Raw genomic sequence first — 27,933 nt, forward strand, 5'->3', positions numbered from 1 at the left:
TTCTAAATATTTACATAAAAGTCTCGTGACTCGGCAATTACAACGAATATACACTATAATTGTATAATAATTGTATGTATTGTATAATAATTTTGATTTAAAATTTTCAAAACAAATTTTACCAAATCTGATAGTGCTCCATGGCCACCTGGCTGCTGAGTGCTGGTGCTGATCCAGAAAGAAGACAGTGACAGATTATGAAAAAAGAAGAATTAGGAATTAGGTTAGAAACATAAAAATTCCGAATATTTTTAAATAAAATTCAATTTAGCATTATTTCAGCTGAGTTAATCAGTGTTCGCTTCTAATTAATTCTAATTATTTACTTTTATGTAAATAATTACTTAAAAACCCCTCATGTCGTCTATGACATTTGGCCAAAAATCCTTTCAACCTACACCCCCAGAAAAAGGAAGTTTCCCTCTAGATCATGAAGGGTTGTGTAAAAATCTAATGGTTGCGTATATGAAGTGTTTATATACCAATAAAAACGATAATTCCGCCTGTCGAAAGGAAGCTAAAGAATATTTGGGCTGTCGTATGGATAACAATCTTATGACCAGAGAAGATTGGACAAAATTAGGTTTCTCCAGTGAAGAACACAACGAAGAACATTAAATAAGTATGGTTAAGATACTGGTTTGTTGTACAGGAAGTGTCGCTGCAATTAAATTACCCCAGTTATTGCGTCAATTAAAAACTGACATTGTGGGAACGGATTCAGTGGTAAGCTTTTGTCTTATAAATAAAAATGTGTATAATAATCTTAAACTATGACTGTTTGGACAAGGGAAAAAAAACATATCTGCTATTTCCTTTTCTGTGCTACTTTTCCGATGATTATATTGACATAACCCACAATTAAATTGAAAAAATAATTTTATTAACGTTTCGAAGCCCAAATCGGGTTTCGTTGTCAAAATACAAAATACTACTAAAATAAACAAAAAAAAATAAAAAATGTTGTTGCTAAGTAAAAAAATTCTTCTAATAATTTATTTAATCTGACTGATTTATATTGGCAATTCAGACTATGGAATCTCTAACGCGAGAATTTTACTGTCATCGTTGCATTTGGTTGTCTTTTTGAAGACAGATCACATGCTATGATTTTTTTGTGACGGATATTCTTGAGTTGGGATTGATTTCATGTAATCAAATGAACTATCTTTTAGTAAAGTCGTCCCAGGAACGCAAGTCATAAATATTGGTGATATCATGTTAAAGTCTTCTACTTTAAAATGTATAATATACGTCTGAATTGCCAATATAAATGAGTCAGATTAAATAAATTAGAAGAATTTTTTTACTTAGCAACAACATTTTTGTTTATTTTTGTAGTATTTTGACAACGAAACCCGATTTGGGCTTTGAAATGTTAATAAAATTATTTTTTCAATTTAATTGTGGCTTATTTCCCATCTAAATAGTTAATCATAAAAATGCCACAAGGAAATGGCTTCAGAACAAGATTATATTGAAGTTCTCTTTGAGAGTTAAGTACTTGTCATTTGCATCATTAGACCATGGGTATGTTCAGATGACCTCAGTGGCTGGACAGCTGAGTAGGCAGTAGCATTCAGTCAACCTGCTGGAAATCAGCTGCTGTGAGATTTACGAAGTGTACTCTATTGCTGCTGGATACAACCACTAAACTGCTTTGTGCTTACACTCAGCCACTGAGGTCATGCGAACGTATCCCATGTAATATTTCAATTGAATTGTTAATGGCGACTATTGTCTACTATTGACTAGCTACAGTCTATTCACATTATGGGAGAATACTTTCGCAATTGGAGGCTACGGCCCAATGTAACCGAAAGTATGCTGTTTCCATCTAAATAATGCCCAAACTAACAAAAAACTCTTGTTCACTTTGAAAACAGACTATTGACTTATAACTTAACACCAAAATATCTTGGAGTGTCTCTTGACAGAACTTTCTGTTTTAAAGAAGGGCAGCAAAACTAAAAATACCAAAATTTAGCACAGTTGTATTTAATAATACAATCAAAAAGCTCTATGACACCACATGGGGGTCTCCAGCCAGGCACGGATACAGGGGGGGGTCAACGGGTCCATGGACTCCCCTATTTAGTCTATAAGTAAACTATTTTCAATGGGAAATAAGCCACAATAAGGACTATACTTGAATCTCTCCACTGAAATAAAATAAAAGTCTTAAGTATATTAAAAATAGAGAATTTGATAGATCTCAAATATGTCAACACGCATGGGATAATAAACAAAGAGTTCAGTGGAGAGATTCAAGTATAGTCCTGAAAGAAACAGATAGTAAAAAGAGAAAAATCAAAGAAGCGGCTCTAATTATGCTTAATGAGACCAATTGTGTCGCAAATTCCTTGGTAGAATGCAGTAGGATGTGGTTACCCATACTGAAAGAGGAACTCAATAGAAAGAAAATGCCACGATTAGTAAGTCAGTAACATATCGAGTTAGTACATATTTTATATTTTAGTATTATGTATATAATATCTATGTATTATTAATATTATTTATAATTTAAAATAGCATATATATTAAAGTCGGAATTTGGTATTAGATTTGAGAGTAAACTAAATATAAGCCCAAATACTTACGATGTCAGGATAATATCACGAGGTTTTTCCTGGTTTTCCCTCGTGATTTACTATGGAGTCTCTAGCGCGAGAATTTTACTGCCACTGTTGCATTTGGTTGTCTTTTTAAAGACAGATCACATGCTATGATTTTTTGTGGCGGATATTCTTCAGTTGGGTTGATTTCATGCAATCAAATGAACTATCTTTTAGTAAAGTCGTCCCAGGAACGCAACTCATCAATATTGGCAATATCATTTTAAAGTTTTCTACTTTAAAATGTATAATACATGTCTGAATTGCTGGTATAAATGAGTCAGATTAAATAAATTATTAGAGGAATTTTTTACTAAGCAACATTTTTGTTTAATTTAGTATTATTTTGTATTTTGACAACGACACCCGACTTGGGCGTCGAAAAGTTAATAAAATCATTTTTTGAAGTTATACTTCTTTACGCGCGATGAGGGTGAATTTTTATATGTTAAAACCAGGCGCATACGCATCACTCAGGCGCATACGCGCATTATAACTTTGTTCTGATTGGATGTTCAAATGACATTTCAAAAATTATCCAATATGGCAGCTGTAGGACAGCTGTGGTTTGGAGGAAAAGGTAAAGGTAAACAAATGTATAATATATTAGTTTTATTGTTGTGAGGACAGAAACAAAACAGTTTATAATATTGTAGTGACTTTTAAATAGTTTTTAAAAGCAACAGGTACGTAATAATTGTTAATGTATCATGGGTATAAACCTACCTGTTTGATCTGCCAAAATACATAGTATGTAATAATGTAATACTTTTATTTATATAATTTGATTACCATCAATATTCACCTAATATATTGTTTTCTTACTATATGTTTTGTTGTATTTTTTTTTCAATTCTAAAGTCCACTTTACATCAACAATAATTGAATAAGAAATTGACAACAAGTTATTCAAGGTCAAATTTGGTTTATACAAAACACAATTCTACATCCAATTTTGCCGTGAATAAAAAGAAAATAAAGAAATTTGACAAAATAAAACATATCCAATTATTCTATTTCATCAAATTCCTTCATTTTCTTTTACAAACCATACATTTTGTACTCGTCAAATTTGGCCTTGAATAACTTTGTCAATTTCTTGTTCAATTTATTGTTGATGTAAAGTGCACTTAAATCATTTCAATTCAAAATTAAAATAATTTGATCAATTTTCAAAATATCACAAGTTTAATGACGTTCTACACCTTCGGCAAAGAATTAAGGATTTGCATGAAATTTTAGTATGTTATAGATTACTTCAAAAAACTAAGACTTGATTTTTAAAAAAATGTTTTACCGTGCCGTTTAATTACTATTAAGGGTCAAAGTTAAGTTTTAACATGGGCTCTTATGGGAATTCTTAAAAAGTTAATAACTTTTGACCCAAATTTACGATGTTTAATTATTTGTGCTTAAATTAAAGGTATTTTTGTAAGGAATAACATATTAAAAAATGAGGATTGTTTACCGTACCATTATTAAATAAAAGTGAAATTACTGTTTCGAAATTTAACAAAGTTGGTAGTAGTGAGATCAGCTGCACTCATAATTATATCCGAAACGTACGTGTCAATGACATGACCTCGGTGGTCTAGTTGTTGAGCGTTCGGTCAGAGTTCGAAACGTCCCGGGTTCCAATCCTCTACAATTCATTTTTTTTTTAGTTGTTTTAATAAAAAATTTTTGAAAGTGGTAGATAAGAAAGTTAGTTTAATATTTAAATAGAATACAATTACTTCGTTAAAATTATATAATAGAAGTATAACTTCTTACGTGCGTACAAAGTACACACACATTCTTTTTTTTTTGTAAAATTGTGGCTTATTTCCCATTGAAAATAGTTGAATATAAAAATGCCACAAGGAAATAGCTTCAGAACAACATTAGTCTATAAGTATTTTTTATTATTTATTATTTTTTTCTGTTAACTCTAAACTTTAAGCCATCAGTACAACACTAAATTACACGACAACCGCTTCCAAAGAATTGAAAGAAGCCATAAAATCTAATAAAACACCCTTCTCTGATAAATAATCTGCAAGCGCATTTGTTTGGGTACCGGTGGAACCATAAACAACGGAAATATTTTTCTTAATTCAAAGAATAACAAAAATTATATTTTAAAATGCAAATATATTACACTGGGTATAAACCTTATCTCATGAAAAGTCACGTTTCAAATTTGCGATACAATAAAGATATAAAAATTTGTATTTTACTAGATAATCCATGCATACCTACCCATTGATGGTAGAAAGGTTAATCTTTATGGTAAAGAACGACCAGTGAGATTAATAGTCGTGAATTGTCTATCAATCCTTTTGATACCGTAGGTATCTGGGATTATATAGTGTATTTTATCCTTAGAGTAAGTGTGAGTCGTATGGCTAAATCTGGAAAATATAATATTTGAGCAGTGTTGCCACAGGTCTTGGACAAAATTTCGGGAGACTGCTCTGCTCCTATTTTTTCGGTAGAAATCGTCAAATTTTAGTAGATTTCATTTTTGCTTCTTTTGCTATCACATTGCAAAAAAATGATACTTTAGGTACCAGTGTTCAAAAATAAACTACATTCATCATCATATAATGAGCAATAATCACCATTCATCGATTTGAAAGTTCAAAATCGGTATACCTTAAAAAAATGTATTTTCTCGGCTTTCTAGGTATTATAGAGCAATTTTTTTCATTTTTTTTTAATCCAAAGTAACTCGAGTAGAGCCGTATACTAACGCAATACTAAATATCAAGGATGCTTTAGTTTTGTTATAAGGAATTAATTTATTTATAATAAAATAAAACTGCATATGTTTTCCTGTTGTAGACTTTTTAAAAAAAACTTACCGCACTTGTACCTATTAACGTTCAAAATACAAATATTCTTATTTGAAAGCTGTATAATTGTTTAAACAAGTTAATAGCTATTTGTATAACAAGGGAGGAAAGTGCTACTTTTCCTCCCGAGAATGAAGTTTACTGCCCGACGCGTAGCGGAGGGCAGTAATCATTCAAGGGAGGAAAAGGCACTTTCCTCCCACGTTATACATATGGTTTTTCCACCTTCCTCAAATAGCAAGTCATTTTTTCATTTTTACTTAATTTATTTATGTAACTAACCAACAAAATTTATTAGAACTAAAACTAACAAGTAAGTACAATATAACTGTCAACTGTCAAATATTAGTCAAATTATTAATGTAAACATTGTTAAATCAGAATAACAATTTACTGTTTTTTACCATTCTGCAAAATACAGAGTGTTTTTAAATAAACGTTAAAATGTATAGATACTTACGTTATAGAAAATAGATATTGTACAGGGCGTCAATAAGTTATATTTCATGAATGAAATACCATGACGTCACTTTGACTTTTCCTCCCTAGGGAGGAAAAATATTTTCCTCCCTAGGGAGGAAAAGTACAACTTTGCTCCCTACAATCAGGTCCGGAAAAGTATACCTACTTTCGGTAGAGGTAGGTGGAAAAAAATTTTGTTATAATAAATAATAGTTATTAGTTATTAACATTTATAAATTACTGCAAAAATAAGGATTTTTTGCAATTATTTCCAATTGTTTATGTATTTCAAATAAGAAACTATTAAGATCTAGAATGTTTATTTGAAACATTTTTCTCTAGAATCTACAAGGAATGTTTTATAGGCAAAAACATGATTTTTTACACTTTATAATCGTTTAAAAACAAAACAATGTCGGATATTGAAGCAATTGAGAACGAGAAAAAATTTTAATGTTCTTTAGTTATGTCAAAATACTGTAAGTTAAAAAGGTGCAAAATAAATTTCTTCTGTTTTAAGATTTTAATATAAATACTATTTTTAGTTTGGAATTATCTTCTATATCAAAATAAGCCACAATCCTTCAGTGTTCACTATTCAGATACATTTTACTTCAGATAGGTAGATACATTTTACTCCCAAAATCATAATATAAAAGCACAAAGGACTGGTCATAAAATTGATATCGGTAAATCCGTATCTGCTGGTTCGCACCATGGTACAAAGACGCCAGGTACGATATTGCCCATGCGACTATCAGCTGATCGCGTTCTGTCGACGTCACAATGAGAGTAGCCGCTGTTGGAATACATACGTTTATATGGAAGTTTTATCGATTTTGTAGCTTTTGGGGAGATTTTTGTGAGATTTAAGTTTATTAGTAGGCTTGTTAGTGTGAAAGAATTATTATTTACTCCTTAATGTATTGTCTCCAAAATTAGTTTATTTAAAAAACAACTGAAGGGTATCTTAAAATAAGTTTGTTGTAGTTTATTATTCTGAGATGTTTGATAGTTTAAAATTTATTATTTATAAAGTACAGATTTCTTAAAGCTTTTGTAAATGGATGCCGTTAATAAATAAATAATGTACAAATTACTTTTGAAGTTTCATTCGGTCGAAAAATTATTGAATTTTACAGAAATGATTGAAATTTAAAGATGGATAACTATATAATTTATGTATAATATTGATGATTTGATATACTATATAAATTATATCCAATGTTCTTAATTACAATTTACGCTATATATGTCGGTATATACCTACTCAATATTTTCCTATGCCAAATAGTTCAAATTTCAAAATTGCTGTGGTAAGTATTTTATATTGAAGACCAAAGTAATAATTATTTATTCATCAAATTTTGCCCTATCGCAAAACAAAATTCTGACATAAATACGTATCAGTTATCAATAGTTCCGACTGGACGTTCTAAGATAAAAAATAAATATCATCTTACAGTGGCTCAACCCCGGCTGGGCATTGGGCAATAAAAAAGGTACCTATTTAGATACTGCCACATGTATATACTTACTGCCATTTTAGTCCAGAGAAATAAGATTTTTGTAGGGACACTTGAGCAGCCAGGTTGCAAATGGGTTTTTTGGGTACTAATATACCTAATACATTATAAATACAAAAATGCCCGTCACAGTTCAGACGGGAAATTTAGTTATTAACAAATAAGGGTCAAAAATGGCAGTTTTTTCGTTTAAATCGCTACAGGTAAAAATAGAGTAATTAACTATCTTCCACTTACACGTGGATTGACCAAGTCTCCGAAGGGGGCCTAAACGCCTAAAGAAACCTCCAGAAAAATTGGTGGTAAAATTGCATCAACTGTATACTATATTTAATAATTTTAATGGGTCTGGACTTCAGTTAAAGTCAGGGAAAAATTATTTGCAAAGACTTGATTTGTCTGAGAAGATTGAATGTGATTACAAAACCAAACTCCTGTTTTTTCGGTCGCGCATGTATTTTAGAATTAAGAAATTAAACTTAACACTTAAAGAAAATATGAGAAATAAGAGAAAATTAAAGAAAATTGTAACTTAGTGTTTTATTTGTTTTGTGATTTTGTTTCACACCATTAATAATCAGTTATTTCCATCTGTTTACGTGCAACTAAATGAAGGCTCGATTCGTAAGCGCCCATACATATTGGTGGGGGGGCCGTGGCCCCCATGGCTTTTCGGGTGCTTTAAATTATATATTGTCATCCAAAGTATACAAAATGTAATGTGCAACATCTTCAAGTCTAGCCCCCCTACAAATTTTTATATGTACGCCCATGGCTCGATCCCCTCCTTAACACTGGCCCCAAATAGACAAGCCAATCAAAAACAAGCTCGTAAAATTTATTTAAAAAGCGACGAATAAAAAAAATTTTGAATCTACATCACAAATTTATTTTAGAAATTTATTTTTGTTCATTGTATTGTTAATTAATTTTTTAAATCAAAATAATAAAACACCTACATTTCAATAAATCCTAAATAGTTAAACAGAAATTATATTAATCTATTAAAATGACTCTTTATGACCAATTTAAGACTAATTGTGCTCCAAGCGCTAATGTTTTAAATGGGGAATATTTAAAATCACTCTCATTGTGACGCCATGCGCGAACTCATCCGAATTTCGGATATTCCGGCTATCGTACCTGGCGTCTTTGTACCATGGGTTCGCACATTGTGTCACAAGCTAGTAAAAGCAATTCAAGAATTCTTGAAAATTGAGTAAACTCTGTTGCCAAATCTATCCACTAAAAAAAATTTTCTAATAATTTTTATTTTTCGATAGAAAAAAAAATCGGCAGATTAATTTGAAAATTAAGAATTTTGATTTTTTGGTAGAAAAAAAGGAGAATTAGGTAGATCGGTAGATTTGACAGGTATTCGGTAGATGTACCGAAAAATCGGTAGCTGTGGCATCACATTTGAGGTAAGTCTGCCCCCCCCCTATTATGAATTTCTAGATCCGCACCTGTCTGCAGCCTCCATACTTAGATCATCCACCATAGATAAGGTATATATAAGTAGAAATGGGAGCCATCATCCACTCTCGGACTTATACCTCGGCAGCTGAATATGCTTCCCAGGTATGGCTCAATAGCAAACACACAAAGATTATTGACACCCAATTAAACCAGAAAATGTGAGTGACAGTGGCGGCTCGTGGCTTTAGGGACAGGGTCGGCAAGGTTTTGTCTCCTCAGATAGGTATGCCATCTAATTAAAATGCTTCAATTTCATAGGAAATTTTTGGTTTTTGTGTATTTTTATTTTTTTATTTTTTTTTTGTTTTTTCCTTTAAATTTAGAACCTAAACCTGTTTATAAATTAGATCTAGTCTATGTTGTTTCGAAGTAGCAAAATGGGTTATAACGTTATTGTAAAATTTATTATTGTTTTGGAGAGATTTTAAAGTTTTTTTTTCTATTGACATTTGAGACTGAGACAAGCTTGACATTCTCTCTTGTTTCATGGTGTTTCGACAATACGTTTTGACTCTTTTGAGACAAGAGAAATCCCGTTCATTTGAAGCAGAATTTGCCCACATTTGAGAACAGTAATATAATTTATTAATTTCGGGAACAGTTTGTTGTACCTAATGAATTGCAGTATATAAAATTATACATATTTTGTAACTTATCCCACCTTCCGAAAATATTTGGATCAGCATATAAAATTTCATTTTCTTATCTTATTTGATTAAAGAATTATGGATAATTTTTAATGAACTTGTTTAATAGATTATTTGAAAATTCTTTGGCGTAACTTTTAAATTTTGAATCATCAAAGAGGTAAATGACTTATGATAGTGAGTAAATAAAGCGGGGGTGCAACAGTTTTAACTTTCGCCTGGAGACCATACAATTCACCGGACATCAAGGCAGCGCCGACCATAAGTTTGCCTTACCAATTAATTTTCGATATCAAAAAATTTTAATCTGTCCTTTAAAACACCAAAAATATATTCTGTCTTATGGCTTCTACTCACGTCTGAAAACCTAAAAATCTCTCATAAATATTAGACGTAACGCGTATCGAAGAACAATTGATAATTGTGAATGACATGTTACCTCTATCAGTAGTTTCGTCTACTTCTACCGAAAAAGGATCAAAATGTAACTACTAATTGATTCTTTCATTCTGTGCTCTTTTAGGTACGCCGCTAAATCTCTTCGAGACATTCCAGATCGTATTTGTTAAACAATTTTATTTGTTCTCTATAATTAACTTGATTTAACGAATGCTCCCATTTCATCCTGTCCCCTAAAATGGTAATTCCTGGCAACTTAAAAAAAAAACTACAATATCAATAATTAAACGATGTAAAACTACTTATTTCATACAATAGTTTCATCCCGGGCAAGTTAGCAAGAGCAACGTACGTGGCTAGGTGTGTACCTTGCTGCCGTTTGCAGATCACCGATCGGCAGATTGGTATCTGCCGGACTTCGGGCATTTGACCATTCATATGAATACGGGGAATGTATATTTGGTTGCCTATCGGCTTATATTCCATAGCTTCTTATTACAAGCAAATCGTCAATCTGGGGACGGCTTGCCGAAGCGGGCCTATCGCAATCGGGTGCATGGCTATAGGAGCATTAATTTGAAAAGTCTCTTACGCACAGCGCGCAGGGATCACTTAACGTATAGGATCGATCGAATTCTTTTAAAAACAATGAATAAAATTTAGTCTGTATTATCTCACAGATATATTTTTATTTCACAGAAACGAATATCATCAATTCTAATTAAATTAAATATTTAAAAAAATCTATAATGTGTCCATAAATGTGTGGGTCCGCATTGCTGACCCTGCCGTCCCTGATCAGCCGCCACTGGTGAATGATCTCGGGCACAATTTGTAGTCCATGTGGTGAGACCGCTCCCGTCTGGAAAAATTTCTGATTCGGTTTCTTTGTGGATTCCTTTTCAAAAATGTACCCTTTAAACAAATCTGAAGGGTGCCGAGCGGAATTTTTGGGCAGAAATTGTTTAAGCAATTTTTTAAACAAATACAAAAGATCACGTTTTTTTGGCTCCGGAACATGTATTTTTAAGTTTTCTGGGTTATCCTAAACAAGAAAGGTATCTTGTAAATTTTCTCAAAAATGTATAGTTTTCGAGTTATAGGCGATTTAAAATCTGAAAAATACGAAATTACGCATTTTCGAGGCCTAAAAACTCATATTTAAATTAGTATTTTTGAGGTTGCCAGATACTTAAATTGAAGTTTAAACATTCAGCTTCAAGATTCTGAAGAGTGATTGCGTCTAGCCTTAATTTAAACCGTTGTTTTTAAATGGTTAAATATGCATGTCCATCCGATTTTTTTGCCGGTCCGGCGCGCTCTATTTAAAAAATCTCCAATTTTCCTCCGATAAATATTTTTTCAAGATTATTTGGGATATTCTAAATAAAATAAGTTTCTTGACATTTTTCTCAAAAGTTAACAGTTTTAAAGTTATAAGCGATTTAAAATAAAAAAATGCGTTTTTTGGCATTTTTCGGATTTTCAATCGCTTATAACTTTAAAACTATTAACTTCTGAGAAAAATGTCAAGAAACTTGTGTTATTTAGAATATCCCAAAGAATCTAGAAAAAATATTTTTCCGAGGATAATAGGAGATTTTTGAAATAGAGCGCGCCGCACCGGCAAAAAAATCGGATAAACACGCATATTTAACAATTAAAAAATAACGGTATAAATGATTAAGGTTAGACTGAATGTTGAATGTTTAATCTTCAATTTAAGTATCTGTCAACCTCAAAAATACTAATTTAAATATGAGTTTTTAAGCTTCGAAAATGAGTATTTTCGCATTTTTCAGATATTAAATGGCCTATAACTCGAAAACTATTAATTTTTAAGAAAAATTACAAGATTCCTTTCTTGTTTAGAATGACCGAAAAATCCTAAAAATATATGTTCCAGATCAAAAAACGTGATCTTTTGTATTTGTTTAAAAAAATTGTTTAAACAATTTCTGCCCAAAAATTCCGCCGGGCACCCTTCAGATTTGTTTAAAGGGAACATTTTTGAATAGGAATCCACAAAGAAACCGAATCAGGAAACACCGAACTATTGGGTTCCCACATTCCAAACTCTCAAGAAGTCGTTCCCTTCTCAGAGAATATTGAAAAATCCAGGCTCACCATCTACCCATCCACCATGATAGCTTGATATCGAAATAAACAGACTGTGCTCCAGATATCCTTCATTGTTAAGAGCCACCTCCTTACATCAAGAACGGAGAGCTACTCACTGCAGGAAGCACACCAGATAACCTATATCGATCAGAAACCACCATGCTTTGAACTGCCATGCAATACATGGACAATGCTAAAACAAAAACAAGCAGAGGTAGATGTGCTAGGAGCCTACATAGATGGGAAAAAGTCCTTACTCCCAAGTGTGACTATGGTGTGCAACAACAGACTGTCTGTCACATTGTTGAAGAATTCCCCCGAAGGCGGTTCCCTGGAGTTTTTAAGCAGTTCCCTGAATGCAAACAAAAATGTTTTACATTATAATAATAACGAGCGGTCCACAATTATTGGAATCAAAGCTAGCCGTGCAAAAAATTACGTATGTCTTGTTTTAATCTGAATTTATATCATTGGTTTATCAATTAATTTTGATTAACATTATAAAACATAAAAAATCAGTCAATACCTTTAAGGTACTAGTACACTTAGAACATCAAAAATAAGCATTTTTTCAAGATTTTTTTTCTCAGAACCTTTATTAAAAATAAACATAAAACGTTTTACATATTAATCTCTAACTCTTAGAGCATACAAGAAATATATCTTTTTTTATTTATGCACGTACACTAATATTGTAGAGGGCGCCAAAGTCGAGGCCTCGAAAAAATGTAGTTCCTATGGAGGACAGTTAATCTTAGGATTGGGAACTCTGATGCCAAAAAAATCGTACGGTATTTGAAAAAGGAAGGTTTCTTACCTGACAATTTACCACCGTTAGTGAAAAATTCCGCAAAAAAAAGATTTTAGAAAAATTTTAAAAATTTTTGTAAAAAAATTGCCCTTTTTTCTTCAGTTTTTCATGGTTAAAATATTTATTTTTTATTTTTTGGTCAAATTGTGGAAAATTGTCACGTAAGATACCTTCCTTTTTCAAATTCAATACGATTTTTTTGTTTCAGATATCCCAAAAATGAGATTAACTGTCCGCCATCATTTTGCGAGGCCTCGACTTTTGCGCCCTCTACAATATTAATGTACGTGCATAATTGAAAAAAGATATATATTTTGTACTCTCTAAGAGTTAGATATTATTATGTAAAAAGTATTATGTTCGTTTTTAATAAAGGTTCTGAGAAAAAAATGATCATTTTTAGTCTTCTTAAGTGTACTAGTACCTTAATACAAAACTTTAATCAAAAATAAAAAGAATTAACAAAATTATAAGTAACAATCGCACCCTCAGTGCAAAACTGTTGTAAGTCAAATTTTTTATGAAAATGAAGTAATCATGCCATTCGCTTGTAAACATGCCGTGCCATATCTATCCCGTGTAAAACTTTAGTAACTTTCAAATGCTCAACCGGCCAAATATCACAACTCTCACACCGACATTAGCACAGCGATAAAGGATCTAAAATAAACAAAATCGTCTTTATCCCGAAACTTACTTATTTTGACTTACTGCAGTCTTGCACTGAGGGTGCGCAATAATAAATAAAATCAAACAAGATGCTGTATATGCCAACATCTCCACATAACCTAACTTTTCTTGTTAAGTTGACGTACACTGCAAAGTTGACGTAAACTGGAAAGTATATCTGAATTAAGAATAGACATGCACTGTATATCTCTGTCATTCAGAGCCACCTATGGTGACAATAATTTTGGATCACACTTTACATTAGATGTTCGTTTGTAATACTCCATGTAACGTTTTATATTGCTTTTAATTATGTGTTCTTATTGTATCATCATCAGTCTCTCTCAATCCACTGCTGGACATAGGCCTTCCCTGTTTGTTTCCAAAGTGTTCTATCTTGTGCTTTCTGTATCAAGTTTTTTGTTGTCTTTATTAAGTCGTCTTGCCATCGTGTTGGTGGTCTTCCTCTGCTACGTTTATCGGCTATTGGTCTCCATTCAACTAGTTTGCGAGTCCATCTTCCGTCCTTCATTCTGGCAACGCGTCCATCCGTTCCGTTCTTATTGTATGCCATAAGATAAATAAATAACAGTCTATTCCATAAATATACGCTATGAGCTCGTAGGTAGAGGGGATAATTAAAAATTCGCGAGCGCCAGTAGTGACAAGTCTGTAAGCTTTTACTGGAAATTTGACATAAATGTCAAAGTGATTAATTTAAAACATTGAAATTATATATATATATATATATATATATATATATATATATATATATATATATATATATATATATATATTAATCGGTTTTAAAACGTCTTGCGACGTTGTCCGATGCCTAATTTCCATGACACTCTATCATCCCATTGGCCCTCTCTAAGATCTCTTGCGCTCATCGCCTTCGTTACTCCCTCTCTCCAAGATTTCTTGGGTCTTCCTCTCTTTCTGCGGTTTGGTGGTACCCATTGCATAATTATTTTAGGGAGTCTTGAGTTATCCATCCTCTGGACGTGTCGGTACCATATCAGCTGTTTTCTTTCTATGTCTGTTGTTAGAGAGCCGTCAACCCCCATTCGCTGTCTTATCTCATCATTACGTATTCTCTCTCTGCGTGACACTCCTACTGATCTTCTAAAAGCGTCCATTTCTACTGCCTCCAGTTTTCTTCTGTTGTTTTCAGTTATCCGCCAAGTTTCTGCTCCATACAATAGACTGCTTTTAATAAGAGATTCGTAGATATTGTGTTTTCTTCTTTTTCCTATTTCATGATTCCACAGTACGCTGTTTAGACAACCTATTGTTTTTCTGGATTGTGTTATTCTTCTCTTTATTTCTTCATCATCTTTCCCCGTTGTGTCAAAAACGATTCCTAGATATGTGTAATGGTCGCAGGGCATGATGATTTCATTATTTTCTAATGTGATGTTCGATAGTTCGGTACCTATTGGCAGGTATTTTGTTTTTTCTGTATTAATTTCTAGTCCCCACTTTCTATATTCTTCTTGTAATTTCCTTACCATGTACTCTAAATCATCTTTATCGTTTGCTATAACAACCTGGTCATCAGCAAACTGCAATGTATATAAGCAAATCTCTCCAAGGTCTACGCCCATGCCTCTGCATTTTCGTTTCCACTCTTTCAATGCTTTTGCAACATATATTTTAAATAAGGTCGGTGATACACAACACCCCTGACGTAGACCTTTATTAACCAGGAAGCTTTGCGATAATCTGTTTCCAGTTTTTATTTGTTATGTTGACCCTTCATACAAATTTTTCTTAAGGCTTTTATTAAGGTGACACTAATATTCGTCTGTCGTAACACGTTCCAGAGTTTGTTTACAGGAACTGTATCGTACGCCTTCTGCAAGTCAATAAACATGAGGTGGGTTTCTTGATTTGTGCTTAATTTTTTTTCTATTAGTTGTTTGAGGCAAAAGATATTATCAATACAGCTTCTTCCTGTTCGAAAAACGGATTGTTCTTCTTCCTCTTGGGCTTTGTACTCCTTCTCAATGCGGTCTCTAATTATTCGTCCATACAAACGGCTGAATGTACTAGTCACTGATATCCCTCTATAGTTTTCACATTTAAGCTTATCTCCTTTCTTATGGATCGACGAAATATAAGCAATTTTCCACTCGTCGGGTACGGGAGAACCATTTATAAATTGATTTATGCACCAAGTGACGGTTTCAAACAATTTTTGCGATCCACATTTTATTAGTTCGGCTGGGATATCGCCTGGTCCTGGAGACCTACCGTTTTTCAGTTCTTTTATAGCTTTTCTAATTTCTGTTACTTGTATTGTTATATCTTCTCCTTCAATGTTAACCTCTGTTGGTGATTGAGTTAAGTATTCGTCCCTATTTGCTGTCAGTAGTTCCCCATAGTACTTTTCCCATTTTTGTGTGGATTTTAATTGAATGTTTGTGCTCTTCCTTTCGTTAGTTCTTATTTTATTGAGGAACTTCCATGTTTCTGTACATTTTCTGCCTCCCAGGTAGGTATTAATTTCCTGGCACTTCTTATCACACATTTCTCTTTTTGCTTTTACTGTTGTTCTTCTTGTTATTCTTTTGAGTTCCAGGTATTCATCTCTATCTTTTTTGTTGTTTACTGCTTAGCCATCTGATATACGCTTGTTTTTTCTCTTCTACGAGTGCTTCTATTTCTTTGTTCCACCATAGTTTTTCACTTTGTCTTTGAGTGTTAAAGCCGAGTGCTTCTTCTGCAGCTTTTTCAACGCTAACGACTACGTTTCTATATACCTCCTCTACTGTTGATCTTTCAGTTATATTCATTAGTTTGCCATCCAGTCTTTGTTGATATAGTATTCTTGTACTCTCTTGGGTTAAACTATCCAAATTATAACTTCTTTTTTCCAAAGTTTCTTCTTGTTGGGGTTGACAATTTGTTTGATTATGTGTTATTTTATATCTAAATGGACAGGTTACTTTTGATTTTACGACATAATGATCTGAACCACATGTTATTCCTCTGTATGCTCTTGTGTCCTGTACTTGCATATTAGTATTTTGTTTTATGATGGCATAGTCTATAATTGATTTAAAATTTCTTGTAGTTTGGGTCCAGGTGTACTTGTGTACATCTCTATGTTTAAAAAATCCATTGGTTATTTTTAATTGATGGTTTTCACATATTTCAATTAGCCTCTCACCATTATCATTCTGGTTTATTTCTCCGTAGGGACCTACCACCTTATTATCTACTTTACGACCTACTCTACTGTTCAGGTCTCCCATAACTATCAATTCTCTTCTATTTCCAATTTTCGTAATTTCGTCGTTAACTTTAGCAAATAACTCATCTTGGTTTGTGTAAGGTTCATCATCACTGATTGCATAAACCCCAAGTATCGTAATAGGTGTTTCTTTTATCGTTATGTTTACTCTTATTATATTTTCGTCTATTGCTTCAAAGTCAGTGATTTTATGTTTATGTTTTTTGTGTATTAGAACGGATACTCCCCTTTTCGCTCTCTCGTGTTTTGAAACTCCGCTGAATATATGTACATAATTGTTTACTTTTTCTATACCTATTCCTTTCTTCTTTGTTTCGGTTAAGACAACTATATCCATATCTAGTTTTTTAATTTCTTCAGTTATTTCTTCCATCTTTCCGCTGATACTCTGCACATTCCAGGTGCCAATGTTCATAATCCTTTTCCGTCGCCGAAGTCGTTTATTATTTAATCCGTCCGAGATTCCGAGGCAATCTTTAGGCTTTTTGGTATTTTTCTAATTTTTACAAGTGACAGGGAACCGGCCTGACGTCTTAACCCCCTACCTGGAGGACCGGGTAATTTGTAATCAAGGTTTTCTTCCTTTAGATTGGTTGTGTTACAGGACTAAAGAGCCCAATCAGCTCCTTTTCTTTCGCCGTCGATGTTTCTTTGCCAACCAGAATCCACAACCGCTCATTTTAGATCCGATTTGGCAGTGGTATGCCGAAAAAACAGGCCTGCCACTTCCGCCATTGACGTCGAACCGAAGATCCTCTTCTACGCCGTCTCCGCCGTTGTGGTCTTTACCCGTATCCCTGGGCAGGGGTCCGCGTTATACCCCACAAATTAAAAACATTAATAGGAAATAATATTAGTTGTTCAAAGCTGTGGTGTATATTTTTACCTTAAATATACTTACGGTTTAAATACTGAATTAAGTTTTTTTAATATATCGTAATATGTAATTATAAATTAATCTAAGCGCCATCTACACGATAATTGTGAAAGTATCCCAAGTTAAAAGTTAATATTTCATTAATAGAACGTTTTTTTTTTATTTATAATGGCTTTGGCTTTGCCAATTAGCCAGACTATTTGTTTTTTGTATGGTATTACAATAACAATTAATTTACCCATCTAAGCCTACTTATTATCTAAATTTACAGTGTGTTATAATATTCATGGATACATTTTTCAATTTTGTGTGATATGTTTACAATTATTTTTAATTTTATTACCTAAGCCTATTTAAAATTTAAATTTACAGGACGTTACATATTTGTAAAGACATTTTAACGTCTGCTGATTATTTGAAAAAATAATTTCATTTAAATTAATAGGTAAAGGGCAATTTAGATCAACTAACTCTTCATACATTATTTTAATATTTTGTCTGTACTGTCCACACTCCAATATGAGGTGCTGTAGATCTCCAATTCCACCACAGGCGCAATATGGGTTATCACTGATACCTGTGCTGTGTTTGTATGCTGGGGTTAGTGCGTGATTTGATCTTATTCTATTTAATGTTTTTATAAATAACCTATTGGACTCATTTTTAAACCATCTCTCATTGGGAATTAGTGGTTGGCAATTTCTAAAATTTATTCCCGTTGTACTTTGGTTATACAAACGTTGCCAATTTTTTTTGCAATTGTTTTTACTGATATTATCTATATCGGTTACGGGTAGAAGTATGTTGTTTATGTTTCGTTTGGTTAATGCTGCAGATTTAGCTAATTTGTCGACCTTATTTCCTAATATTCCAGAATGTCCTCTAACCCAACAAATAATAATTGAACTGCCCGAGGAATAATATCATAATATAGGCTCTTAATTTCTATCTCAATGTGGTTTAGGTTTTTACTCGATTGGATAGAAGTGAGTTTGTCTCATATATTTTAACGCAAGTAATAAAGCTGATAATTCGGCAGTATATATTGAAGCTTCATTAGGCAATCGGCATGATTCTTTGTATTCAGAATTCCAGTGATATATTGCACATCCGGTTTTATTTTGAATTTTGGAGCCGTCAGTAAAAATATATTGAAACATAGGCCACCTGTCTTTAATTATTTTGTTGATAATACTGCCTGGAAGGTTTGAATCCATGGTCAAATATTTCGCGAACTAAACATCAGATCGAAAAACTGAAAAATGCGTATTCAATCATTTTCAAAAATCTATCCAATGACACCAAACACCAACCCCCACTACACCCCCTGGAGGTGGGGTTGGGGTTAACCTTAAAATCTCAAATGGAAACCAATAGTTTTCTTGCAGATTTGGATTCGTTACGTAAAAGTAAGCAACTTTTATTCAAGACATTTTTTCGAACTGTGGATAGATGGCGCTATAATTGGGAAAAACGATTTATCCTGATACCATAGGTAAATTATAGAAACGGTCTAATATCTCGAGGAATACACTTCCAAATGAGAAACCAATAAACCGGTTTTTAATATTTGTCGAAAACCTATCGATAAACACCAAAAATGACCCTCCAACCCACCCCCTGTAGACGGGGTGGGGGGTAAATTTGAAATCTTAAATAGCAACCCCCACTTTTTATTGCAGATTCGAATTCGTCATGAAAAATTAAGCAAAATTTATTCGAAACATTTTTTAAAATTGCTGATAGATGGCGCTAATAAATCGTATTTTTCCAATTAAAACGCCATCTATCCACAATTCTAAAAATTGTTTCGAATAAATGTTGCTTAATTTTTCATGACGAATCCGAATCTGTAATAAAAAGTGGGGGTTGCTATTTAAGATTTTAAAGTTACCCCCCACCCCACCTCCAGGGGGTGGGTTGGAGGGTCATGTTTAGTGTTATTCGATAGGTTTTCGAAAAGTATTAAAAACCTCTTTAGGGTTTCTCATTTGGAAGTGTATTTCTCGAGATATTAGACCGTTTCTATAATTTACCTATGGTATCAGGATAAATCGTTTTTCTGAATTATAGCGCCATCTATCCACAGTTCGAAAAAATGTCTTGAATAAAAGTTGCTTACTTTTACGCAACGAATCCAAATCTGCAAGAAAAACTAGGGGTTTCTATTTGAGCTTTTAAAGTTACCCTCCACCCCACCTCCAGGGGGTGAACTGGGGGTTGGTGTTTGGTGTCATTGGATAGATTTTTGAAAATGATTGAACACGTATTTTTCAGTTTTTCGATCCGATGTTTAGTTCGCGAAATATTCGACCGTTCCACTACTTTTGGGACACCCTGTATTTAAGTTACGAATAGTTCTTAAGTAGAACGTTAAAATGATTAGCAAAATCTTTAAAAAATCGATTACAATTTAATTACTTTTTTGCGTTGTAAATATTAAGCGATAACAATTAAATAATAAATTTAAAAATTACCGGTGAAAGTTGCATTAGTAATCCGCTAGGAGCGACACCAGCGAAGCTCAGAGCGTATAGGTATAACTGTTTTGAATTCGGTATGAAAGTATTGATTTAAATGGTCCAGTGTGCTAAATTGTACAATATTAAATTCTTCCAATTTTTAAAACATGTCAAAGCAGGGAGATGGGCTCGATCTGATCCTTTTTAATATACAGGGTGATTGATTAGTAGGGTAAAGCTCAATAGCTGCGCTATAGTAATAGATAGCAATAAAAGTTAATAACAAAAAGTTTAGCTACCTTTGAGCTTCACATTACAAATACCTCCCAACAACAAGGGATGAGATGAAAAATAGAATACAAAGTGTATTTCGATGTGTTAAGTTACAAATACTCCGTAGAGTAAGTAGCTCATTCAATGATCGTTTTTAGGCGTACATAAATGTGTTAGGAGATAATTTTGAACACCTTATGTAATTAAATATTAAAAATATTTTATTAAAAGTAGCTTCTAATTTTTTCAAACATGTTTTTTTGCAAAATGTATTACTGATAAATTATGTTTCGTTCTTTATTTGTTGCATTGTTACATTTACATACAAAAATAGTGTTTAATTGTCTTCACAAAATATTGTATTTTGTGTTTGTGTGTTTTTTTGTAAAATTTATTACTAATTTTCTTTGTTTATTTGTTGCATTTACATAAAAAGATAGTTTTTAATTAATAATTCTTAAAAATTTTGACAATAAATAAAAAAATATGGCATTAATAGACCATTGCTGTTGTGCTTATTTTTATTTATACAGGGAGTTGAACTTGTTACGATTTTCATACAAAATTGGTTATAACTTTGTAAATACCCTGTATAACATTACAAACCTTTATATTTTTGTGATGGAGAAGTTAACAGGATTTCGAATATAAAATAAAATATAGGGTGTTCCATTTAAAAAAACGTAAGTTAGGTCTGCCACTGTGTTATCGAACACCCTGTAACATTCTAACAAATTTTGTAATGTGAAGCTCAAAGGTGGCTAAAATTTTTGTTATTAACTTTTATTGCTATCTATTACTATAGCGGAGCTATTGAGCTTTACCCTACTAATCAATCAATATTTTGTCCATATTATTTTGCTTAAAATTATGTTTGTTTTATATTTTTGAGTTTCTAATTTTCAAATTTTATTAATAAGAATCTATCATATGAAGTTTTATTTTGATTTTAGGTAAGGGTGTGTCTTACAGAAAGTGCAAGACACTTTTTAAAAAATGAAACCTTTGAAGATGAAACAATTTTTGTGGACTCAGATGAATGGGAGGCATGGACAGTAAGAGGTGATCCAGTTCTACATATTGAGCTTGCCAAATGGGCAGATCTACTTTTAATAGCTCCACTAGATGCAAACACATTAGCAAAAATTAGTAATGTAAGTGGTATTTTGATGCATAGTGACCATAGTGTGTATATGTTTCTTTGATTTTGTATATAGGTACATACACCCAAACTTATATGGAATTATCTGATATTTCATACTATTTCGTGCGAATTTAAAAAAACGAACACACGAAGTCAAACAATATTTATTTTAAACCAATTTAGTAACAAATACATCATAACAATTAAATAAAACAATAAAGTATTTAACAAACAAATTGAAAGTAGTTGTTTTAAAGTCAATAGCATACAAAATTTCAATGTAAAGCGAATAATATTTAAATTGTTATTATTTATTTTTTTGTTTTTTTTTTTGTAGTCAGTGTTATCACCTCTAGTCCTTATGCAAGTTTCAGTTTGCGTGGGCACGCTCCTAATCAAATTATCAACATTTTGTTGTGGTAGGTTGCTCCATCGTTTAAGAGCAGCTTGTACTAGCCGTGCGGTGTTTTGTGGATTATCCTGGCGAGCTCTTATTTTTCTTTTAAGCATATCACACAAATACTCTATAGGATTAAGCTCGGGTGAGCAAACAGGCCACTCCAAACAAGAGATACCTTCTGCTTCAATGATGTCTGTAGTCACTCTGATGGTGTGTGGAGGTCCATTATCATGCAATAAAATTAAATTTTCTCCTGTTGCACCTCTCAAGAGCCTGACTACAGGTTATCAACATACCTGTGAGCAGTTAAAGTTGATTGGATGAAAATTAAAGGAGTTTTTTACGGATCACAATTTCTCTCCAGAACATTACACTTCCCCTTTTATATTTGTGAACAGATCTGACAGTTTTCGATCTTGGTTGTCTTCCTCTACCTCTAAGTACACGATTTCGTGAGTCATCTGATTTTACGCAAATCCTGACTTTTTTGAAAATAGCACATTTTGTCAATTCCCAATGTTCAAGTTTTGGTGGTGAAACCAATTTAGGCGATCAATCTTGTGTTGCCTGGATAACTCGGGGATCCATAACTGTCTCCTGCTGTATAGTTCTTGGTACGAACTCTTCTTCTTATCGTTTCAACTGAAACAGTTACACCTGTAGCTTCCAAAAGCTGCATTTGGAGCTGCAGGTGAGAAATGGTTGGGTGTCTTCCAGTTGATTGGACAATTAAACGATCGTGGAGAGCCTTTATTACTTTTGGCGACTTTGCCTTGCTTTATTTTTGAGCTTTCCTAGTTCCTGTTACCTAGCATAGGTTTTAGCAAATAGGTTTTAAAAATAAGCAACTTTTATTCGATACATTTTTTCGAATCATGGATAGAGGGCGCTATAATCGGAAAAAACGATTGTTGGCAATGGAAAATTAAATTAAAATATGGGAAAGTCCCCCACTTCATGGAAAACTTAACTTTTTTGGTTTTAGGACCTACTCTTCACAACAAAATAGGTCCCCATAACGCTCGAGTAACTGCAAATTTAGCATACTTTCCTTCCCTACTATAACATATTTTATTATTTGATCATACCTTATTCACTAGATCTTATTAGGACTTTGACTTATTAGCTATTGGGATGTAGGGAGATGAAAAACTTCCCTACTCAGTATGTCCGGCATGGAGTCCTACTCAGTAGAGAGTTGACCCCACACAGTCTAGAATAGGAATTGACAACGACATTTCCAATCTTGATTGGGTTTCTGGATAATGGTAAACAACAACTGGAACTTGCTATTACTGGAAAAATCTGGAAGTTATTTTGATTTTGGACAGTGCCTCTGCACCCAAATCGCATATTTCCTTGTAAACATTTCATGATTTAGGGTTTGAATTACTCGAACATCCCTGTTATTCACCAGATCTGTGTCTGTCCGATTATTATACAGGGTATCCCGAAAAGATTGGTCATTAATTATACCATAGATTCTGGGGTCAAAAATATATTGATTGAACCTAACTTACCTTAGTACAAATGTGCACATAAAAAAAGTTATAGCCCGTTAAAGTTACAAAATGAAAATCAATTTTTTCCAATATTTCGAAAACTATTACAGATTTTTTATTGAAAATAGGCATGTAGCATTACTATGGCAGGAGCATCTTAACAAACAATTATAGTAAAATTTGTGCACCCCATAAAAAATTTATGGGGTTTTGTTCCCTTAAACCCCTCCCAAACTTTTGTGTGCGTTCCAATTAAATTATCATTGTGGTACCAATAGTTACACACACTATTTTTAAAACTTTTTTGCCTCTTAGTCTTTTTTCAATAAACCAGTTTTTATCGAGATGCGGCTTCTTTTTTAATATGTTTACATAAAAATTGTATGGGGTTTCGTTCTTTAAACCCCCCAAATGTTTGTGTTCGTTCCAATTAAACTTTTATTGCGGTACCATTAGTTAAACACAGTGTTTTTAAATCTTTTTTGCCTCTTAGTATATTTTCATATTATAAAAATGTAAATTATAGATTTTTCATATTATTACCAGGTTTCTATAATCGTACTTAACCATATACAAATAGGTGGTGCATTTGACAAATTTTCAACATATCTCGATAAAAACTGGCTTTTCGAGAAAGTACTAGGAGGCAAAAAAGTTTTAAAAACACTTTAAAAAAAAAGTTTAGGGGGGTTTAAGGGAACAAAACCCCCATAAAATTTTTATGGGGTGCACAAAGTTCACTATAATTTTTTGTTAAGATGTTCCTGCCACAAGAATGCCACACGTCTATTTTCAATAAAAAATCTCTCATTGTTTTCGATATATTAAAAAAAATTGATTTTCATTTTGTAACTTCAAAGGGCTATAACTTTTTTTATGTGCACATTTGTACTAAGATAAGTTAGGTTCAATCAACACATTTTTGACCCTCGAATCTGTGGTATAATTTATGACCAATCTTTTCGGGACACACTGTATATTTTCACAAATGAAAGAGCATACAAGTATGTTGAATAATATTTTGCTTTCAAATTTTATTTGCTTTAGTAAGATAAGTAAGAGTAGGATAGTCATTTTTCAATACATCCTCTTATTTAAGGAAAAAAGAAAACCAACACTGTTAATCCGTTATTTAGATAGAGACCAGGAAGAATCTGTTTTTAGGTGGATGTGAGAGGTGGCATTCGAATATTTGCGGATAAAGTTAGGTGATAACTTCGTTAATAATAGTTGACTTAGGCTCCTTCTCAAATATGCCCGGAACATTAATAAAAAAAATAAAATATTTAAAAACTTCAAAAATATTCGTTTTTTTTGTACTTTCTTTGCTTATAACTTTAAAACGATTCATTTTGGAACAAAGTCGTATAGGAATAAAACAAAGATAATTAAATTTTCTATCAGATACGATTGGTTAAAAATGTCTTAATTTAACACCCTTGCTGCAAAATAGCAATAAATATAATAGGTCTGGATCCCGCGTATGAAAAAAAAGTTGATTAATAGCAAGCTGAAAATTTGTTAATAGCTTAAGGGTGTCTAGTCGGATAAACTTTGATATATGGGAACACTGGAACAGGGGCAGTTTTAATTGTGGAACAGGTTAAAAATTTGGAACGGTCACACCACGAAAACGTCACATTTATTTTGTCCGACAGAACAGACTTAAACTCTCCAAACAGAGATTAAACTCTCATGCAAAAATCAGACTGGTATTTATCACCTGTCATAATTTCTGTCATTTGACATATTCTACATGTTCCACTCATTAAAACGCCCATTTGGTGATAAATAGCAGTCTGATTTTTACATGAGAGTTTAATCTCTGTTCGGAGAGTTTAAGTCTGTTCTGTCGGACAAAATAAATGTACGGTTTTCGTGGTGTGACCGTTCCAAATTTTTAACCTGTTCCACAATTAAAACTGCTCCTGTGACAGTGTTCCCATATATCAAAGTTTATCCGTCTAGACGCCCTTAAGCTACTAACAAATTTTCAGCTTGCTATTAATCAACTTTTTTTTCATACGCGGGATCCAGACCTATAAAATGAGGGTGCAAAACAAGCCTGTCCTTATTCAATGTTTTTCCATCACTTAGGTTACACTTGGAACCTTCCTAATTCGCTTAGAAAATTTTTGTAAAGTGCTAAAACCGTCCACCAAATTTCATTAAAATTGACTTACTAGATTTTGCATAATACTTTTGCAATCGAAACTTTTTTTAAAAAATGAATATTTTTCAAAATCTTGCACAACAAAAACTAGAACATACAAAGATTTGTCAATTTTTTACATATAAAGAAGCACTCCACCTATCTAATGCACTTTACAGAATTGAAATCGGATTATTTAAGCAGCCTCGGCAATGTTTTAAAGTTATAAACAAATTAGTGCTGTGTCCAGGAGGGGGTACTACGGGCTCCTTTATTTAGATGGACTTACCCAAGTTTTTTTTTATGTATTTTGACCCGTAGAACACGAATTTTTTGGGTAACAGTTGATCCGGATGTCGATAAGATTGTTATAAACAAAGAACTTGAGGAATTACATAACATCGATTTTTCGCAAAATAAAACATTTTTTGTATTTCTTGGGTAATTCTAAGCAAAAAATGTTCTTACAAGTTTTTTCGTAGGATGCATAGTTTTCGAGATAAACGCGGTGGAACATTAAAAAAATCGAAAAATTGCAATTTTTGAACGATAATAACGTTTGATTAAAAAATAAAATAACAATTCTGCTGACAGCATTTGAAAGTTTAAGTCAAATTATACCGGTTTTAATTATTTGCATTGCTAAAATTTAATTTTTTTATTATTAAACAAAGCTATTTGTTTATAAGCCAAAAAATTGATTATAATTTTTAAAACATTTCTGAGTCCCCTTAAATAATCCGATTTTAATTCTGTAAAGTGTATTAGATAGGTAGAGCATATGTAAAAAAATTAGCCAACTTCTAAATGATCTACGTTTTGTTCAGAAAGATTTTAAAAAATTTGAACTTTTTTAAAAACATTTACATTGCAAATTTATTATGCAAAATCTATTAGGTCGATTTTAATGAAATTTGGTAGACCATTTAAGTAAGTTGTAGGAATTTTCTAAGCGAATTACTAAGGTTCTAAGTGCCACCAAAGTGGTTAAGAAACATTGAATAACAACAGGCATATTTTGCCCCCTTATTTTGTATTTATTGCTATATTGCAGAAAAGGTAATACATTAAGACATTTTTGACCAGTCGTATATCATACAAAATTCAATTATCTTTATTTTTTTTTCTCTACGACTTTGTTCAAAAACGAACCGTTTTAAAGTTTAAAGCAAAGAAACAGAAAAAAATCGATGTTTTTCGAAATTTTTAAATATTTTAATTTTTTTATTAATGTTCCGGGCATATTTGAGAAGGAGCATAAGCCAATTATTATTACTGAAGGTCTCACCTAACATTATCTGCAAAAATCCGAATGCCACCTCTCACATCCAAAAATACACGTTTTTTTACAGATTAGTCCTGGTCTAATAAGAATTGAGTGTCAGTTTTTCTGTAAATAGATATTTCGAGGATGTGAACTGATTGTTGTAATAAATTGACCTACCTTTATAAAACAACTTTCAAATAATAATAAATTACATTTTAGGGAATTTGTGACAATCTTCTCACATGCGCCGTACGTGCCTGGGACCTCTCCAAGCCTCTAGTCTTTTGTCCAGCAATGAACACTAAGATGTATGAACATCCCTTAACTGCAAAACAAATAGAAATTCTGAAATCGTTCGGATATTATGAAGTTCCTGTTATATCAAAAGAACTTATGTGTGGTGACGTTGGACCTGGTGCAATGGCAGAAGTGCCAACTATTGTTGAATTTGTTAAAGATATTTTGAAGAAGAAAAACTCTTCTTAGGTTAGTTATTGTTTATACTACCCATTGGTTGCTGTAGATTGTTATTTTTAATGTTATTATCAGATTATTTAACTTATACAGGGTAATTTAAATAGTAAACGTTTGGAAACATAAGGTCGACTATTTATTTTGGCTTATTTCGACAATTTGTTCGGGATCTAAGAGACTGGAAGCTTGGAGTATTCTTTTTGTTTTAACTATAACCTGTTTTTAAACCAGGAGGAGTAATTCAAATTTACCGTGCCGTAATGCTTGTTTGTAATTGGTCCAACCTCAACCAAGTTTACTTCACTGTTATGCAATTTTGACACTATTAACATTTATGAAATGTTGACACTACTGGCATTTCATAGGTTAATTATTAAGTTATATCGGCGATTTTTTGTATTTTCTGAGTTATTCCTTTAAGTTTTAGATTTTTAGTCTGCTTTTATATAAAAAACAGTTCTAAGTCTTTAGCGACGTATTAGTATAATATTTATACAGGGTGTTAGTAAATAAGTATGAAAAACTTTAAGGGATAATTCTACATGAAAAAATAA

The 27,933-nt window shown here is 32.4% G+C and overlaps 2 protein-coding genes across 2 annotated transcripts; both read left to right on the forward strand.

The window, feature by feature from the left end:
* The first annotated feature begins 357 nt into the window (after positions 1-357).
* On the forward strand, positions 358-726 carry LOC114330906 (cytochrome c oxidase assembly protein COX19). The gene has a single exon (XM_028280344.2). It carries the CDS (start codon positions 358-360, stop codon positions 616-618), a length of 261 nt encoding a protein of 86 aa, XP_028136145.1. The 3' UTR covers positions 619-726.
* LOC114330905 (phosphopantothenoylcysteine decarboxylase) lies at positions 443-27,505 on the forward strand. The gene is made up of 3 exons (XM_028280343.2): positions 443-726; positions 21,394-21,594; positions 27,125-27,505. The coding sequence occupies exons 1-3, from the start codon at positions 625-627 to the stop codon at positions 27,389-27,391; spliced, it is 570 nt and encodes a 189-aa protein (XP_028136144.1). The 5' UTR covers positions 443-624; the 3' UTR covers positions 27,392-27,505.
* Positions 27,506-27,933: the final 428 nt, after the last annotated feature.

The sequence above is a fragment of the Diabrotica virgifera genome, chromosome 1 (assembly GCF_917563875.1).
Source record: "Diabrotica virgifera virgifera chromosome 1, PGI_DIABVI_V3a".
In the NCBI taxonomy this organism is placed as follows: domain Eukaryota; kingdom Metazoa; phylum Arthropoda; class Insecta; order Coleoptera; family Chrysomelidae; genus Diabrotica; species Diabrotica virgifera.

Excerpts from the sequence above, each read along its gene's own strand:
- LOC114330906 (XM_028280344.2), top strand. The coding sequence starts at position 358 with ATGTCGTCTATGACATTTGGCCAAAAATCCTTTCAACCTACACCCCCA.
- LOC114330905 (XM_028280343.2), top strand. The coding sequence starts at position 625 with ATGGTTAAGATACTGGTTTGTTGTACAGGAAGTGTCGCTGCAATTAAA. Across the intron at positions 727-21,393 it reads TTGTGGGAACGGATTCAGTG|GTAAGGGTGTGTCTTACAGA; the intron begins GTAAGCTTTTGT and ends TTTTGATTTTAG. Across the intron at positions 21,595-27,124 it reads CATTAGCAAAAATTAGTAAT|GGAATTTGTGACAATCTTCT; the intron begins GTAAGTGGTATT and ends ATTACATTTTAG.